Below are 18,329 nucleotides of genomic sequence, written 5' to 3' on the forward strand. Positions count from 1 at the left end.
GTTATTCACGGCATCTGGCTTCCTAGTACCACAAACATAACACATTTATCCAGTGCCCTGTAGCTGACTTTGCATGCTAGGATAAGCATGTCCCTATCACACTAGGGTATGAGGCCCACCAGCTACCCTCAAGTGGTTTTGCCTGCTTGTTGAAGTGGTGTACTGGGTTATGGTGGCTGTCGCATATAAATAGCTACTGAGAACCACAAGTGAGAGCTGAGTTCCCAGTGGGAACCAAAGGTGAGTTCCTGGAATGGACATGATATTGATCCAGAAATAAACAAAAGCCTTTTTTTAGTTGTTGAGTTAATGTCAACTTTCCATGTGATTGTGCTGTGACCAAATTGCTGACCATGTTTCCTGCATAACATGACTAATACTGAAAACACATAACTGCTGAAGGTTCTAAGGTCATGAAGGATGCTACAGAAGTCTGTTTTTTTTTTGCCTTTCCCTGTCTAAGCTCTAGTTTCTATAACTGATCTCTATGTGCCTCTTGAGTCTCTTTTATAATGTTTAGCTTTTGTTTACCTATCCTGGCAACACTCCAAACAGCTCACTGATAATCACGCAACAGGTCAATGCTTAAAGAGGCATTAGTGGTGTTACGTAAGATTCAGTTTGCTAGATTTTATTGGTACATCCCTATTTTCCTCAAGATTAGCATTTCCGTCCAGTATTGAGCAAATACTGCATTGTTGGTGGTGGTGTCTTATGGATGAGGCAATTTATCTTGCAGCCGTCTGCAGTAGAGGTTACAGCAAAAGATCCCCTGGTACTATTTTGCAGAGATTACCCCTGATGTCCTGGCCAGTATTTATCTCTCAACTACATGCAGGTTTTTTTGTTTGCTGTCCTCCAGCTGTTTGTAGGAAGCTTGCTGTTGCAACCTGGTTTCCACGTTTTCTCTCCTGAAACAATTACTACGTTTCAGGAATATTCGGATTTTGTCACATACTGTGATTGCAAAACATGCTGCATGACTGGGAAGTCTGTCCTTCCACTTTTTCTGGCCACGAACAGAAAGTTGCCATGACTTTACTTTCGATTTATTGACATCAGGAAATCTCTTAAAAATTATCCTATTTTGTGAGTGACTGCACCTTGATTAATGTCTTGGTTTACCCTGGAAGAAAACTATCTTTCTTTTCTTTTGCTGAAAAGCAAACAAATATTAGAGACTGTATGTCTAGTGCACAAAGGTAACTCAACCATAATTTATGACAAGTAACACTGAAACACTGGGAAGATTTAAAAACCCTACTTCATTCATTCTAATTCGGATTCACTTACTTATCACATGTACTTCAAAACAGACAGTGACATCGTTTGTGTCAGCTGAACCTAAAGATGTGCTGGGGGCAGCCCGCAAGTATCGCCACACATTCCAGCACCAGCATAGCATGACCACAACATTCAGCAGAATAACAGCAAAAAACCATCCCCTTTCCTCCCTCCCTTCCAACCAGCCTCCCACCCTTTCACAGACACACAGGTGGTCCTCTAACCCGAGGACAAGCCAGGCCTCCAGCCTCCTGTGGCCTTGTGGACTGCTACTTCCCAAGTGGACTCGCGGGCACTGGGCTTCGGCTATCGGGCCTCGACTTCTGGACTTCTAATCGACCTTTGGGCTTCAATCTTTGATATCAACCCCAAGGCCTAAACTATGGACTTGCTGATGACAGATCTTAGACTCCAGGCCTTGAGCGCCTGACTCACTGATGGGATCCCGAACGCCAGGCTTTGGGCTCTGGGCTCCCCAACTCATGTACCTCAGAGACTTCATACTTCCTGACTGCACAGACCTCTGATCCAATTTATCCCGCGGGAACTCAGTGACCTGGGGTTGGTCTTTGTCCACTGTGTCTACCAGCTGGACATCCATCCATGGAAGTCCTTCATCTACGTTGTCCGTGGTCTTTGAATGCAAAGCATGGAATGGAGGTTTGGACTCCAGCCTGACCTCTAGTTCCCCACATCTGTCCTAAACATTAACCTGACCCTTTTTTCCCCTCTCTGATCCCAAAATCATCCCTATGAACTTAAAAAAACTAAGTCTGAGCCACGATCTCAACAGACAGCACCATCTTGACTGGAAGGTAGATTCAAGATTCAAGATACAAATTGTTTAGCGTAATATCCAGGACACAAGTGGAGAAGAATGAAATGATGGTTACTCCTGATTCAATAGAGCACAAAAAAAGCATAATAAAATTAAAAAAAAACACAATAATAAATAAAACACAAAAAATATAACTATACAAGTTACCTCATATACATAGATTGATTTTATGTTCAAAGAGTAATACTAGGCACAGGAATGCCTGTACATGCAGTAATGATAAAGCAGTGGTTGTGGTGGGTTACGGATGGAAGTGTTGATCAGCCTTATTGCTTGGGGAGAAGTACTGAAACTGTCTTTGAAAAGGAATAAACAGTGGACGTTTTGGGCCAAGACCCTTCATCAGAGTCCTGAAGAAGGGTCTCGGCCCGAAACGTCGACTGCTTATTCCTTTCCATAGATGCTGCCTGACCCACTGAGTGTTGAAGATGTCCGTGAAGACGTGTTGGTGCACAGTCTCTGAGTACTCAGCCTGAGATGTTGCCTGGCCTCACAGCCTGAAGGGGGTTGACTCTCTGCAGAGTCCTTCTCACATCCTGCTGCTGATACAGACAGTGGTTGCTCACCTGGAAGAGAGCTAGCTGGCATCGTGTTGCACGGCTAGAAGTGGGCATAAAAGAGTGTCGGGGAGGGAGGTGTCGCTGCTGCACTTGACACTGAAGGTGGGCAGGTTAAAAATAAAGCCCTACACTTATTAGCGCTGTTCATGACCTTAGTTACTTTTCAACCATTCAAGTTTAATCACTACTTGTGCAGAAAGGTGTTGTAACTAGTGGAGCTGCTGCCTCTCAGCTTCATCACCTGGATTCAATCCTAATGGAGGGTCTCTGGCCACAATGTTGACTCTTCATTCCTCTCCAGCGAGGTTGCCTGACCTGCTGAGTTCCTGCAGCATTTTGTGTGTGTTACTCTGGATTTCCAGCATCTGTAACATCTCTTGCGTTTACCCTAAAAGTTAGTCGACTGCTGTAAATTGTTCTTCCTGTACAGCAGCTGAGTGGAAAGCTTTGGAGAGAGAACAGAGGAAAAGTTAGAAAATGGGAGTGATGTACAATGTTTGGTGTAGTCTCAGTGGGCTGAAGGACCTTTCTCAATGCTGCACAAACCTATGAAACCCAGCAGATAATTTTGACACTGAGCACCCAAAAGCTCATTGTGATTATGTCTGAACCATCTGGTTTGTGGTGCTAATGCTTACTGTGGCATTGACCATGAACATTCATGTCCTTTAAAATAGTGCCATGGGTTCCTTAGAGCCACTGGACCTGTTGGTTGAGTAAAACTGTGGAATGACAGTCAACGCAACTTTGAGAGCTGGCGGCATTCAGTTTAAATCCCAAAGCGTTCTCACCTTTGTTTCAGCTGCAATCATTGAATTTGCTCGCCTACAAGATGGGCGCAGGGGTTGTTTGCAATATAAAAACTATAGTATTTTTTGTATATTGCACTGTAATGCTGTTGCAAAACAACAAATTTCATGACATCTCAGTAATATTAAACCTGATTCCGATTCTGATTCTAAAGATTTAAGAAAACACATTACCCTGCCTCCTTCCGTGTCCTCCTAAAATTTATGCGGCTGTGTTCAAATTTGTTTGTTCCCCGCGTTTTCCTAAAGTTACGGAGGAACTTTGTATTTTAAGTTCTTCCATAAAACATGTAGAGCAATTGGGCCTAGAAGCACTGAGCCAATCCTGTGTGTCACAGTGGAAAGACTCCTCCTTGGACACAGGGTCAGACTTCAGGAGATGTGATGAGATGAGAAGTATTACCACTTGCTCAGCCATCTGCAGTGATATAAGCGGTCCTGCGGGCTGGCAAGGGGTGTGGTTGCTCGACATTAATGGAACAAAATTTTAGAAAGAATCAATATTTTTTAATTGGCAGATTTTGTAGAACATATGCAGTGTTGGCAATCTTACTTCCTCAAAACTCTAAGGAATGACGTAGTGTAAAGATACCACTGCTTGACATTAACCAATGGGTGCTCAAAACAGACTGAATCAACACCTGAGTGACAGGAAATAATCTGCTTTTATATAAAGAGTATACATGGCTGGAATAAAAAATAATCGAGTCTGTAATTAATAATAAATGTTTATGAAAAGAGAAAACAAAAACACTCAGTGAGATGGGAGAAGAGTTCCCCAAATCCATAATCCCATTACATTTTTGGCTTTGTTGATGAAATGACGCTCAAGGTTGTTTGTTAACATTTTAATTGCCGCCCGCGAGGACTTGTGCAGAATTTCGGTATCCGGCCAGTCTGCGTCACCTCATGGTGCAGTGGCGTTCCGACACCCCACTGGAATGATCAACAAGTGATCAACAGCAGTTCTTCTGAACGGTAGCCAAGATTCTGTGTTTTACATCTCAGTTAGAATTATTATATTTGTAATTAATTTGAGTTATCCATTATTCTTTAATAAAATATCCAAATTTCAGTTGGATTCTATGCCTTATGAACAGAAAACAGCAAAGGAGTCTTCAGATATAGTTAGAAGAGTCAAGCCGATGTCTGGGTAGAACCCTTTGTCAAAAACTTCTTCACATTTTCATTAGATTAGCAATCACACAGAGCTAGTCAATTCTTCTGTGCAGGAGATATTTCAACTCTTAATAAGGACGATTGCAGCCTGCTGCTTGCTCCTGAATCTCCATTATTCTCTACTACAATTGTAGTATTTCAACTCCCTTGAGAGCCGAGCTTTCAAATATCCACCTGAGGATATTCTGAGCTTAGCAAAGTGCTGCAGTCGGGCATCCTTCACTGTATCATCACCATGGACAAGGAGGAAGATTTACTGAGCTAAAGCTAAACTTTCTTAAGCTACAGACGCAAGGCGGGTATGCAGGGAAAATAAGTAGCGAGGCACAACAAAGGGCTCAGCTTTTATCCAGGAAGTGAACCTTGGTATTTTTCCCCATGGTAATAATGTCAAATGCCAGAGGACACGCATTGAAAGTGAGACGGAAAAGATTTAAAAAGAGGTGTGAAGGGAAGTATTTTAGTTAACATAGAGAGAGGTAGCTGCCTGGAATGGGCTGCCAGGGGTACTGGTAGAAGCAGAACCGATCATGATTCTTAAGAGGATTTTAGTTAGACATATGAATATATTGGGAATGAAAGGATTGCGGTTCCTTAAGGTTGTCATCGCCATTGAGGAGGGAAGTGGAGTTGAGCTCCATCTACCTATTAAATCTCTCAATGGTGTGCATCTCAAATGGCCTCTGACAACCAGCTCCTGGCCTTCACATGTGGCTTACCTACTAAGCCCAGCAAAACAGACACCCCACGCTGCAAAAACTCATTTCAGGGAGGTAGCACCATCAATTTGCTGGAGACCTCCGGGAGAGGTGGGATGTCTGCAATAGAGTAGCTCCTTAGCAGCCAGCCAGCTAGTTTAAATAATGTTGGCTATGCTAATGAACGAATGACACCTGTTACACTCACCTCAGCATGTCTTTTACAGTCTTAACCCACCATGGGCAATAGAAAAGTCACTGTTGCAAGCAGTGCAGCGAGCAACAATGTCATTATTTTTGACCCTATTAGGCAGGGGTACACTTTAGTGTAGTCTGGGGTGACGTATGTTTTATATGTTCTTTTTTTGGAACACTCTCCCATGGCGTGCTCTCGCTCGCTCTTTTTCTCTCTCTCTCGTGGTCGCTCTCGTGCTTTCTCTCTCGCTTGCTTGCTCTCGCGCTCTTGCTTGCTCCCTCTCGTGGTCGCTCTCGTGCTTTCTCTCTCGCTTGCTTGCTCTCGCGCTCTTGCTTGCTCCCTCTCTCTCGTGGTCGCTCTCGTGCTTTCTCTTTTGCTTTCTCTCTCACTTGCTTGCTCTTGCGCCCTCTCTCGCGCGCTCTTGCTCTCTTTCGTGGTCGGTCTCGCGCTTTCTCTTTTGCTTTCTCTCTCGCTTGCTTGCTCTCACTCTCTCTCTCTCTCTCGCTCTCAAAAAAATTGATTTCCGTGATATCACATATAATTTGCGGGTATCAGGGAGCCACTATTCATATGCAGGAGACTCCCGGAAGTTCCGGGAGAGGTGGGATGTCTGGCAAAACCATTTCTATTGACAGGAGAAGGGACAAAGCTGGGCTACTGGCTTCTTAAAAGCAGTCACTTTGGGAGAATGGGACTTGTCAGGAGTGGTTGGCAGCTCATCTAGAAGAAGGATAAGAGCATAAAAATAGAGCATAGTCATTTGGTTAGTACAAAAAAATTAGCAGAAATCTAAACTACTGCCACTGAGGTGACCGGGTTCAAATGTAAATTTAAAAAGCCGAAGTGGTTTTTGCTCTTTAACGAACAGGCTGAAATTTAAGGAAGTTAGCTGGTCTTTGAATCAGTCCTTTTGGGGCTGCACAGTGGAAGAGTCAGTGGAGCCGCTGCTTCACAGCTCCGGTGACGCAGGTTCAGTCCTGACCTCTGTGGTGTTGTCTGTGTGAAGTTCGTTATGTTCTCGCTTTAACTGCACAGGTTTCCTCCGAATGCTTCAGTTTCCTCCCACGTCCCAAAGACAATGAGGTTTGCTAGTTTAATTAACCTCTGTGGACTACCCTTAATGAGTTGTAGAATCTTGGGATGGGAGGTGATGGGAATGTGGAAGAATAAAATCAATTTAGTATAGGTTTAGTGTAAATGGTGCTTAATGGCCAGCATCACTCAGTGGGCTGAAGGGCCTGTTTCCGTGCTGTATGACTCTATGTTCCTTCGGATTAAGTATATTTTGTTTACAGTGACTCCTTAATTCTACCCACAAATTAAGTGAGGTATTTAGTCAAAGATACAGATATGGTGGAATAAAAAACTTGGAGTAATTGGTCTCCTCCTGTTTCCATGATGTTATAAGCTTTTGTACTATTGCAAGTTCCACTCAAGGTGACCACAACTCAATTACAGCCATCTCTCTTTTTCTATAGCTCTCTCATTATAATGATTTCATGGTGGAACACTGAAACCACATGTAATGGATTAGTTAATCAGGACTGAATGGGTCATCATAAAAAGACAACCAATCACACACTGAAAGCTTCTCACAAACGTAAATTGTTCTATTGCTGCATCATTCAAAGGCCAATCAAATTGTCACGAAAACCTGTGCAATATCTCAGAGGGAATAGATTTTCAAGTGGATGTTTCTGTCATTTAGAGCATAATAATCAGTGACTGCAATTTGAAGGGGAGGGTGGGGAGAAAAAGTGGATAAGATAGCATTTCTTTTCTAGCCTGTTGGTGTCAATTTTCTTGCTACCGCTTCCTCTTGGTAAATTTCTAGAGGCACCCATGACCTTACTTCAACAGCTAGGCAGTGAGCGACAGAAGTATTTTGGAACTGGGGAGGTGGTGGCACGGGTATCTAGGGTGAACATTGATCAAATCTGTTCCCTCTGCACCCATTATGACCCCGGGGATGAGTGAGTGAGAGGTGAGAGCAACTTAAGAGCAGCAAGATGGCTAGTTTAGTTCCCCCTTTTCACATTCAGAGACAAACTCCTACCACCCTGGCCAAAATTTGTCACTCAGCACAAAACAGTGACTAGATGTGGGCCTATGACTAACTCACAATGCATACAATTCACAAGATGAGAGCGTATGGTTCGAGTCCTTTTGTTGAACTGTTTGACACTACCTAGAGTTACATAGAGACCTAGGAGTTTAATTCTTAATCTCTATGTATTTCTCCGTCACAAAACGTATTTGAACCCTAAAGAAATACAATTTTTTATTTAATTACAGTTGGAGAAACCATTTTTAATTAAATGTAATTACCAAAGCCCTCTAAAACTGACATTTATGGTCATCCTATATATTTTAATCCAGCTGTATGACATCATTATATGGTATCAGGAGGCTGATAATTCCCTGAAACACACTAAAAGGCATCTCTCAGCGAATGGAGAACAGGCTTTGAAACTAGCATTCAGCCTGAAATCACAAATTACATCTTGCTAACTATCAGATATTAAAAGAAGTGTTTGACATATTAAAAGGGAGATTATTGCTGGTTTGTGGAGAGGTAATAAATTGGATAGCTGGGATGAATAAGATGTGGAGTGATGTCATCTAAAAGAGATATCAGAAGACTTTCAACTCTTGATAATTACAGAGACTGCTTTCTTGAGAGATTATAATACAAGAGGATAACAATAAACATTCAATAATTATCATTCACAGAAACTGGTCAACATCTGTTGCATTCATAATGATTTTTGTTGGTTAACACCTTAATAAGTAGTAGAAAACAAGCAAAGTTGGTGTCAATCTTCTGAAGTCTGCACAATGGCTTGGCAAAGATCCTCTTGACCGGAACTTTGCAGGCCATTCGAGTCTTGACTTGGCACTCATACCAGTAATATAATTCTTCACAGCACAGTTGAAGGTTTGCCTATTTGTGAATGGGAGACCTGCTTAATATATAATAAATGAATGCTAGGAGAATACCTAGGAATGGATGCAATGATTACATTTGGATCAATAGTTCAGGTAATGTCTCTTTATAAACTCATCTGAAGGTTGTGATTAATTTCCTGCCCAATAGCATTCCACTAATGCAGTTATAAGGCATGCTGCTTTTAATTTTATGCAGGAGCTCAGTTCCATTGCAGCCTTGGCAACTTGATTGTGAGATGACGTTTTCCAAAAAGACATGTCAACAATTGCATTATCAGGGTTCCTACTCTGGCAGAAGTATCCGCATTGTAGGGTTGATTTTGATCAGTTTCTCTGTGTAGCATTATCAGAGATCCTACTCAGATTGGATGGCATTCTAATTATTTATTTTCATTCTTGATTCAGGGACACGAATCTATTCATAAAAGGGAGGCAAAGTGATCATTATCTGGCTGTTGAGAGAGCGGTCGAGGACAATGTCTGTTGAAGTGTTGCCTTTGTGCAATAAAGCAATGCCTTGGCATCACTTCATCAGTCCCTGGCTAGACAGCTGCTGTCATACCATTCTTTTGCCTGGGGTCTTGATGTCGACTATCTTGATAGGGGTACCTATATCGGTCTGGGCTGCTCTCTCGGTACTCCACCTTGCCCTGGTCATGGTAGCGAATCAGCTTAAAAGTCTGTGTTGGAGATGGAGGCACATCATGCCTGTGGGGTCCTTTGTACTGAGCAGGCGGGTTGTACATAGCCTCCCGCAGCCTGGCACTGCTCGGGTAATCTGGGATCCTGGGATCCAAGCGGGCATCAGCAGCACTCCGTGGATAGTTCCCTCGATGTGGGTATCCTATGGCGTGGCGTTGTGCACTCAAGTATCTGGGAGGTTCTCTATCACCGTAGGAACCTCGGAACTGATATTCCTCTGGTTCTCCAGGAATATGCCTAGAAAAGTCAAAGTCAAGTTTATTGTCATATGCACAAGTAGAACATAGAACAGTACAGTACAGGCTCTTCAACCCACTATGTTCTGCTGACCTTTCAATCTACTCTAAGATCAATATAACCCTTCCCTCCTACATAACCCTTCATTTTCTCTAATCTATGTGCGTGTCTGAGATTCTTAATGTATTGGCCTCTACCACCACCCCTGGAAGGGCATTCCATAAGCCCACCACTCTCTGTGTAAAAACACTTACCTCTGACATCCCCCAAATTCTTGTCCCCAGTCACCTTAAAATTACACTTCCTTGTATTAGCCATTTCCAGCCCGGAAAAATATCTCTGGCTATCCACTCGATTTATGCCTTCTATCATCTAGTACACCTCTATCAGGTCACCTCTCATGCTCCTTCACTCTAATGAGAAAGGTCCTAGCTCATGCAAACTTTCATGTATGCATTGGGACAATGAGAAACCTACTTGCTACAGGACCACAGACACACAGCATCAGATACACAATGTTCACAAGAAAAGCAAATTAAACATAAATTATGCACACTTTTTACAAGAAAGAACACAATTACAACAAAAATGAAATACAAAATCCATTGTACAGCAAACTGATCATAGTGTTCTGATTATGGGTTGTTCAGTTTGGTTTAAGAATTGAGCAGTTCAAGGGAAGTAGCTGTTCTCGAACCTATAGTATGGGACTTCAGGCTCCTGTACCTCCTGCCTGGTGGTTGCTGTGAGAAGATGGTATGGCTCGAATGATGGTGATCCTTGATAATGGCTGTTGCTTTCTGATGTAGCACCTCATGTAGATAGGACCGATCGTAAGGAGGAATGTGCTCATGATGTACATTATGGCTCAGTCCAGGGTGTATGAGGTGTCAGGGACGGGTAGCACCTCTGGTGGGGGAACATGTCGCGTCCTTTTCAAGGCGATTAGTCCACTTTTGGTCCCCACCTGTGGCTCCTCATAGCTGTTTGCACGCAACAGTGGCCACACCCCGGGCAACGGCTTCGACAAACCAGGTGAGGATAGCTGATGGGTCTCAAACCTTCGGTGAGATAGGGAATTGTCTATCCCAGCATGTGAAGACAGACTCCGCCGGATTGAGCAGACGAGACCCATGGAAGGTCCAACGGTCAAGAAGATGGTCTCTGCAAGCATCGTGGAATGTGTAGAGCAGGACAAGACACAGAAGATGTCCTGGTCATCCACTGCGCCTAGTCCTATCTCCAGCCGTTTCGACTCTTGTCTTGCCACTGGATCCAGATGGGAATTGGGAAGAGCAAGTGAGGCTGACACTGCACAACTTTCCCTCTCTTAAATCCAAATCAAGCACTATTCTCGACACCATCAAGCCGGCTGGTGGCGCAGTGACATCAGTGCCGGGCTCCGGAGTGAAGGTTCTCAAGTTCAAATCCAGGTCGGGCCGCTCCCAGGCACGCTTTCTATCCATGCTGGGTTGAGTGTCGAGCTAGCAACTCGGCCTCGTAAAAAGTACCAATGGTGTCGAGGTCTTCATCGATGATGATGGATGAACCTTATTATGGCTAAGCCCACTATTTTCTGTAGCTTCTCATGTTCTTGCATGTTTGAATTGCTGTACCAGACCATCATATTTTCAGCAGTGTGGTTGCAGACATGCCAAACCTCCTTAAGCTTCTCAGCGAGAAAAACACTGGCACACTAAACAAAAGCATTGGTTTTACATATGACTTGCACAGCTACAGTCCCCCATCTCCCCTGAGCTGGCTGACCTGTTCTGGTTCCTGAATAGACACTGGTCATGGATAAGAAATGGCTCAATTTGAAAATTATACTGTGCTATGTACATGACATTATGGCCTCCCTCCTTCTTGTCTCTGTCACCTTCTCCAGCCTTCGAGCCACTTGTGAAGTGTGACTTTACCCACTGTGTCACTGACAGCTCTTTCTGTGTTGCCCAGTTTTTAGGGCCTGGAGACACAAGAGTAATGTAGTGGTTAGTGTCATGCTTTATAGCGCCAGTGATCAGAAGATCAGGTTCAATTCCTACCGATGTCTGTACATTCTCCCCGTGACTGTGGTGTTGCCTCTGGGTGCTCTGCTTTCCTTCCACATTCCAACGGACCTACAGGTCAGGGTTGGTGAGTTGTGCGCATGCTACATTGGTGCTGGAAGCATGGCGACACTGCAAGCTGTGTTGGTCGTTGATGCAAACGACACATTTCACTGTATGCTTCAAGCAACACACACAAAGTGCTGGAGGAACTCAGCAGGCCAGGCAGCATCTATGGAAAAAAGTACAGTTCACGTTTTGGGCTGAGACCCTTCAGCAGGAAACGTCAACTGTACTTTTTTTCCATAGATGCTGCCTGGCCTGCTGAGTTCCTCCAGCATTTTGTGTGTGTTGCTTGGATTTCCTGCATCTGCAGATTTTTCTCTTGTTTGTGATTTGATCAATGTATGCCTTGGGGTTTCAATGTGTGACAAATAAAGCTAATCTAACCTGAGATTGTGGGTGGTGAAATCTGGAGCAACAAAGTGTGAGCTGAACTCAGTACGTAAGACAGCATCTATGGAGGGCAACAGACAGTCCATGTTTCGTCATCTGGACTGGATAGAAAGAGGGGAAGTGGATGGGAGGGGCGGAACAAGAGCTGGCAGATGATAGATTGATCCAGGTGAGGGGAAGGGTTGATAGACAGATGAGGCAGGGGGAGAGTGGGAATGATGTCGGAAGCTGGTAGGTTCTGATAGGAGGGAAAGGTGGAGCGTGGAATAAAGGGAAGGAGGGGAACCAATGGGAGGAATGCATGAGTGATGGGAAAGAGATAGGGTGAAGAGGTCAGCTGGACCAGGAAGACGGAGCAAAGGAAAGGAAAATCAGGAGAAAAGGAAAAGGGAGTGAGAGTTCAGTTCATGCTGCTAGGTTGGAGTTTGCCAGGTGGAATCACAGGAAAAGCAGCTGTAGAAATGTTGCACTGACCTGAATATTTCTTTCATTCAATCTTTATTCTGATTTAATGGAGGGAAACTATTGGTTGGAAACTGTTAGATGGGTACAGCAAGTTGGGAATTTTGCACCAACTGGGTAAACTTCAGAGGAGTACAGTATAGTTGATATGATTCTTAACTGAGAGAGACTTCTGAAGCTAAGGGTCATATAGAGTGTTTAGATGAAGGGAAAATGAGGCATCATTACTGGTGATTAATTGAACAAGATGTCCCCGGCATTAATTCTTGTAGCTTAAGGAAGCACTATTTTATAGCATGGTGTGACAATCCTGAAAGAGCATATCATTCACATAATATACACTCAGTGCCCACCTATTAGATACCTCATGTGACCACTCATGGTTTTCTGCTGCTATATCCAATCCACTTCAAGGTTTGACATATTGCACATTCAGAGATGCTGATTTGCACATCACTGTTGTACGCAAAATTATTTGAGTTACTGTCACCTTCCTGTCAGCTTGAACCTGTCTGGCAATTCTCCAGTGACCTCTCTCATTAACAAGGCATTTTCACCTGCAGAACAGCCGCTCACTAAATGTTTTTTGTACCATTCTCCAACAACTCTGAAGACAATTGTGCATGAAAATCCCAGGAGATCAACAGTCTCTGAGATACACAAACCACCCTGTCTGGCACCAACAATCATTCCACAGTCAAACACTTAGATTACATTTCATCTCCATTCTGATAGTTGGTCTGGATAACAACTGAACCTCTTGACCATGTCTGCATGCTTTCATGCATTGAGTTGCTGCCACATGATTGGCTGATTAGATATCTGCATTAATGGACAGGTGTACCTAATAAAGCGGACACTTAGTGTAGATCTATATAATGTCTGAACACCCACAACACACCAGACCATAGTAGAGTTTAAAAAGTGTATCACTGATTATAGTGATAATGGACACTATCATCAAAAGCAGAGATAGCTATTTATGCTATATACAAGTATAGACCGAAACTCTTTGCTCCCCTAGGAGGCTAAAGAAATTTGGCATGTCCCCTTTGACCCTCACCAATTTTTATCAATGAACCACGAAAGCACCTTATCCTATGTGTGGTAGCTTGGTAAGGCAATTGCTTTGTCTGTGACCATAAGAAAAGCAGAGTTATGCACACAGCTCAGCACATCACAGAAGCCAGCTTCCTCACCATGGACTCTGTCTACACTTCTCACTGCCTTGGTAAAGGGGACAACTTAATCAAAGACCCCACCCACCCTGAAACATGTTCTCTCCTCTCCCATCCTATCATGCAGATGATAAAAATCCTGAAACAACGTACTAGCATGCTCAAGGATGGCTTATATCTCCTGTTTTAAGACAATTGAATAGTTCCCTAGTACGGTCAGAGGGCTCCTGACCTCACAATCTACCTTGTTATGACCTTGCACCTTGTTGTGTGCCTGCACTGCAGTTACTCTGTAACTGTATTCTACACCCCTTCGTATTATCTCAATGCACAGACATGAAGAAATGATCTGAATGGATGGCATGCAAAACCAACCATTACACTGTTGAACCAGAGGGGATAACTTCCCCCAACTTCACTTGCCCCATCATTGAAATGTTCCCACAACCTATGGACTCACTTTCAAGGTCTCTTCATCTCATGTTCTTGATATTTATTACCTATTTATTTATTATTTCTTTCTTTTTGTATTCACACAGCCTGCTGTCTTTTGCACAGTGGGTGCAGTCTTTCATTGATTCCATTGCGGATTGAATCTCAGGGTTGTGTATGGTGACAAATATGTACTTTGATAATAGATTTACTTTGAACTTTGAACAATAATAAAATGAATATCACGTTTAATTATCATTCAAGTTTAATTTCCAGATTAGCCAGGATCTTATTGAATGGCGGGGCAGGCTCAATGGGCCAGATGGCCTACTCCTGCTCCTGTTTCTTATGTTCCTGTATTATTATTCAACCATACACATGAATACAGCCAAACGCAGTATTGTTTCTCCAGGGCCAAGGTGTGAAACCCAGGACCATTAGTTGAACACAGCACAAAGCATATCTAACATATATAATTGCAACAGCAGAGAAACATGGAGTCATAAAAAATAATAACCAAATTCCCTGAGAGTCATGGCCTGTAGGTCAATAGTGCAAGGGATATTGTCCAGGACATGCAGTATTCTACATTACCTATATCGAACAGGGTCTCATGAACACAAGAAACACGAGCAAGGCAACCATTTGCACCGTTTGTCAGACCCCACACCGCCTTCAACGCAGTGTAGCAGACAGCAACACGGTGCACCACAAGTCCAACCCCACCTCTCTGGAGCAACCTGCTGGCAGATTAAACATGCAGTATTGATGACCTTAATCACAAGAAGACACCAAAGGCAATGTGGTCTTGCGGAGGGAATGTCATTGAAACCTACCAAATGTTGAAAGGACTAGATAGGATGGATATGGAGAGGATGTTTCCTCTGGTGAGGGTATCCAGACCTAGAGGGCACAGCCTCAAAATTGAGGGGCAACTTTTTAGAACAGAGGTAAGGGGGATTTTTTTAGCCAGAGATTTGTGAATTTGTGGAATGCTCTGCCATACACTGTGGTGGAGGCCAGGTCCGTGCGTATATTTAAGATGGAAGTTGATAGTTTCCTGATTGGTCAGGGTATTAAAGGTTAAGGCGAGAAGCCAGATATATGGGGTTGAATGGGATCCAGGATCATCAGCCACGATGGAATGGTGCAGACTTGATGGGCTGAATGGCCTAATTCTGCTCCTATGTCTTATGGTCTTATGATCATAAAGAAGAAGTAAAGGACGAATAATTACCCAGGTTTTTGACTAGAGAGGCTGCTAGAACTGTGCACGCTGCCAGTCAAGTCCCAAGGGTGCTGAACTTGAGAGTTTCAACCTGTATATGAATATAGAATATAAACAGCTGTGGAGGTTCATCTGTAAGTTGAAGGTTTCCATGATCATGGAGTATCCTGCTAATTTCCCCCTTCCCTATGTCCTGGCACAGCTACAGGTATCTATTATTGTAATGCCTTTGAAGGATATTGTTTACTCATTTCCTTTGATACATTTCATTGGACGCCTGCCATCCTTCGTAGAGTAAGATAAACAACTGATCTTTTATCTTGCCTTAAGATTTTATTTTGCTGCCTATGACTACACTCCTACTTGTTACTCAAGTGGCCAGTTTGTAGGGGCTCTCTGCTCTCTTCTGGATGGCACCTTTGGCTGGTAGTTTTGACTATGGTCCATATGTAGGAAATGATTCTCAGTATATGAGCAGCTGGGGCATCACCTGCATGACACACACTGCACCTGTGAGCTCTCTGCAATGATTCTCTCTCTCTCTCTCTCTCACACATTCTCACAGTATGAGAGTGCACAAGGTAAGAATGATCTGCTCAGCCCAAATGGATAGTGTCACCGAAGCAACATTCTAATTCTTCAGAATCAGAATCATTGACATACGTCATGAAACTTCTTGTTTTGTGGCAGTAGGACAATGCAATACCTAAAAAACTATAAATATATTTAAAATTAAATAAGTAGTGCGAAAAGAGAACAAAAAAAATAGCCAGCACACCTCCCTATTACTTTCCACCTCAGATACTTTCTCCCCCTTAAGTGCATCCAAGACATTTGCTGAGATTATTCCATATAATAGGAAGTTCCACGTTTTAACTATTCCCCTGGTTAAAAATTTTCACCTAAATTTCTCACTGGGTTTTAAGAATAACAATTGTACACTTTCAGGTTTTTGCTTTGGAAATATATTTTTCTGTACCTGCATTCTCAACCCTCTTTGTAATTATTAATTGTCACTTTCCACAGTTCCCTCTGATGATATGGAGATGAGAACTATGCACAGTGTTGGTGGTCTAAACAAGATTCTGTACACATTTTACAACACTATTTCTCCTTTTAATTCTCTCCTTACAAGTGAGCACTAATGCTTTATTTGCATTTCCTGTGGTCCTGCACTAATCAGCAGTGTTACTTTTAGTGATTTTATATCCATCCCACTAGAAGCATTTGCAACAGTTTTAAGAGTTTTATTCTCCAAGGGCAGGGTAACCTCATTAGTCTTTTGTCCAAAAAGCAGAGCTTCACAATTCCAGTTTTAAAATGCGAGTAATTTATGATTGGAAGCGATGCCGGAATTAATACTTGTGGAACACTACATTCCACACTACTTCTTCTTTGCAAGTTAACATAATGGCTGATTGAGGTTTGTACGGTGAGGAGCTGAGATGTAAACACCAGCTAGGTCAGCTGCAAGGTTCCGATACATCTTGAGTTGTTATGGCTGTGACACTCAGAAATCAGCCTTCAGGGTGCAACGTGTAGACCTGTGCTGTTAAAGGTTGCAGCATTTAAGCCCCCAGGTTAAGCTTGCAACACTTGGCTTGAGCTGTTATACTTGCAGCTCTGAGACCCCGATCATTTTAACTCTGCTTGATTTAGACTTGAGCAGTTGAGACTACAATACAGGCAGCAGCACTTAGATCTGAGCTGTTAAGATTTCATCAGTTGCTTTGAGCAGTCATATTCACATCACTTGTCTTTGGCAGATACACTGCATCATTTTTCTACAGCGGTTCAAATTGAATCACCAAGTCCTGACCAAGTAAGATTACAACATTTAGACCTGAACAATTAAGGTCACCTACTTGCCTTGAACAGTTGAAGATTAAAAAATGACTGTAACAATCAAGAGTAGTGTCGATACCTGGTTTATGCTGTCAGCAGCGGCTACTGGTGAAGATATTAAAGTGCAGCATTGCATTGGAAAGGAGCTCAAAAAAGCCACTTTAAGTCCTAGTCACCATGGCTTAAAATAAACGTTCATTTATGTAGCATCTTTCACAACCTTCCAATGTCCTGTAATGCTTACAATCAATTTAATTCTTTAATGAGCAACCACTTGTAATAAAGAAAGGCAACACACAATCTGCACACAACACTGTCCGCTAAGTGGTGATTTTGTATTTTGGGCAAGGCAAATGTTTCAGCTACAAATGCTCGCCTAAGAGGACAGACGCAGACTCCGTTTATTGGATCATTGACATGTACTTCATGTTGTGTAGCAGGGGCTGAGTATACTATAAAATTAAAGTTATTTGCCCAAAGTCGTCATGATTTTTTGCAATAGGATTTTGACAGATTAATCAAAGGGAAGGCCTATACTTCCATTGCGTGATTACATCTGGCTTCATGTTCAATGTGTGGTTATGAACTCAAAGGGCAGCTCAGAGGTACGGCCTCATAGTTCCAGTGACCTCAGGTTCAGTTCTGATCTGGGGTGCATTGGAAAGGAGCTTACATGTTCTTCCTGGGACTGAGTGGGTTTCCATTTACGTTCCTCAAGATTCCTTCCAGATCCCAGAGACATGCTTATTGTTGGATTAACTGGCCACTTTACATTGATCCTAGTGCAGGCAGCTGGTGAGAAAATTGGGAGGGGTAGTGTTAAAGGGCACACAGAAGGGAATAGTTCAGAGGGAAATGCCATTGTGCTGGGAGTCAGCTTAACTTTGACGGGCTGAATGGCCCCTTCTATGTTGCAGGGAATTATGTAACTGTTGGCGTTGCATAGAAAAAGAGACAGGAATTCTGCATCCTTCAGGATCCACTGAGTGATGAGTGTCAGAAATACTGGAGATAGAAAGGGATGTATCATGGAAGAATGCAATAAAAGGCATTAACCAGAATTGGAGAGGAGGTTCACGAGAATGATCTCTGGAACACAATGATTAACGTATGAAGAGCATTTGATGGCTCTGGGCCTCTGGAGTTTAGAAGAATGAGGGGGGAATTTCATTGAAACCTAGATGGAGTGTATGTGGAAAGGATGTTTCCTATAGTGAGGAAGTCTGAG

General features: G+C 43.0%; 1 protein-coding gene across 5 annotated transcripts in view; it reads right to left on the reverse strand.

Moving 5' to 3' along the window:
• Positions 1-4,206: 4,206 nt before the first annotated feature.
• Positions 4,207-18,329, reverse strand: part of LOC140199358 (partitioning defective 3 homolog B-like) — a 1,206,993-nt gene continuing 1,192,870 nt past the window's right edge. For 4 of the 5 annotated variants that reach the window (XM_072261292.1, XM_072261291.1, XM_072261294.1 and 1 more), the window contains exon 23: positions 4,207-9,452. In XM_072261292.1, coding sequence (XP_072117393.1) covers positions 9,056-9,452 — 397 coding nt within the window. In that variant the 3' untranslated portion in view covers positions 4,207-9,055. Of the gene's footprint in view, positions 9,453-15,265; positions 15,348-18,329 lie in introns of all 5 variants that reach the window. The other variant, XM_072261295.1, reaches the window with a different exon arrangement.

Source organism: Mobula birostris, chromosome 6 (assembly GCF_030028105.1).
Source record: "Mobula birostris isolate sMobBir1 chromosome 6, sMobBir1.hap1, whole genome shotgun sequence".
Taxonomy (NCBI): domain Eukaryota; kingdom Metazoa; phylum Chordata; class Chondrichthyes; order Myliobatiformes; family Myliobatidae; genus Mobula; species Mobula birostris.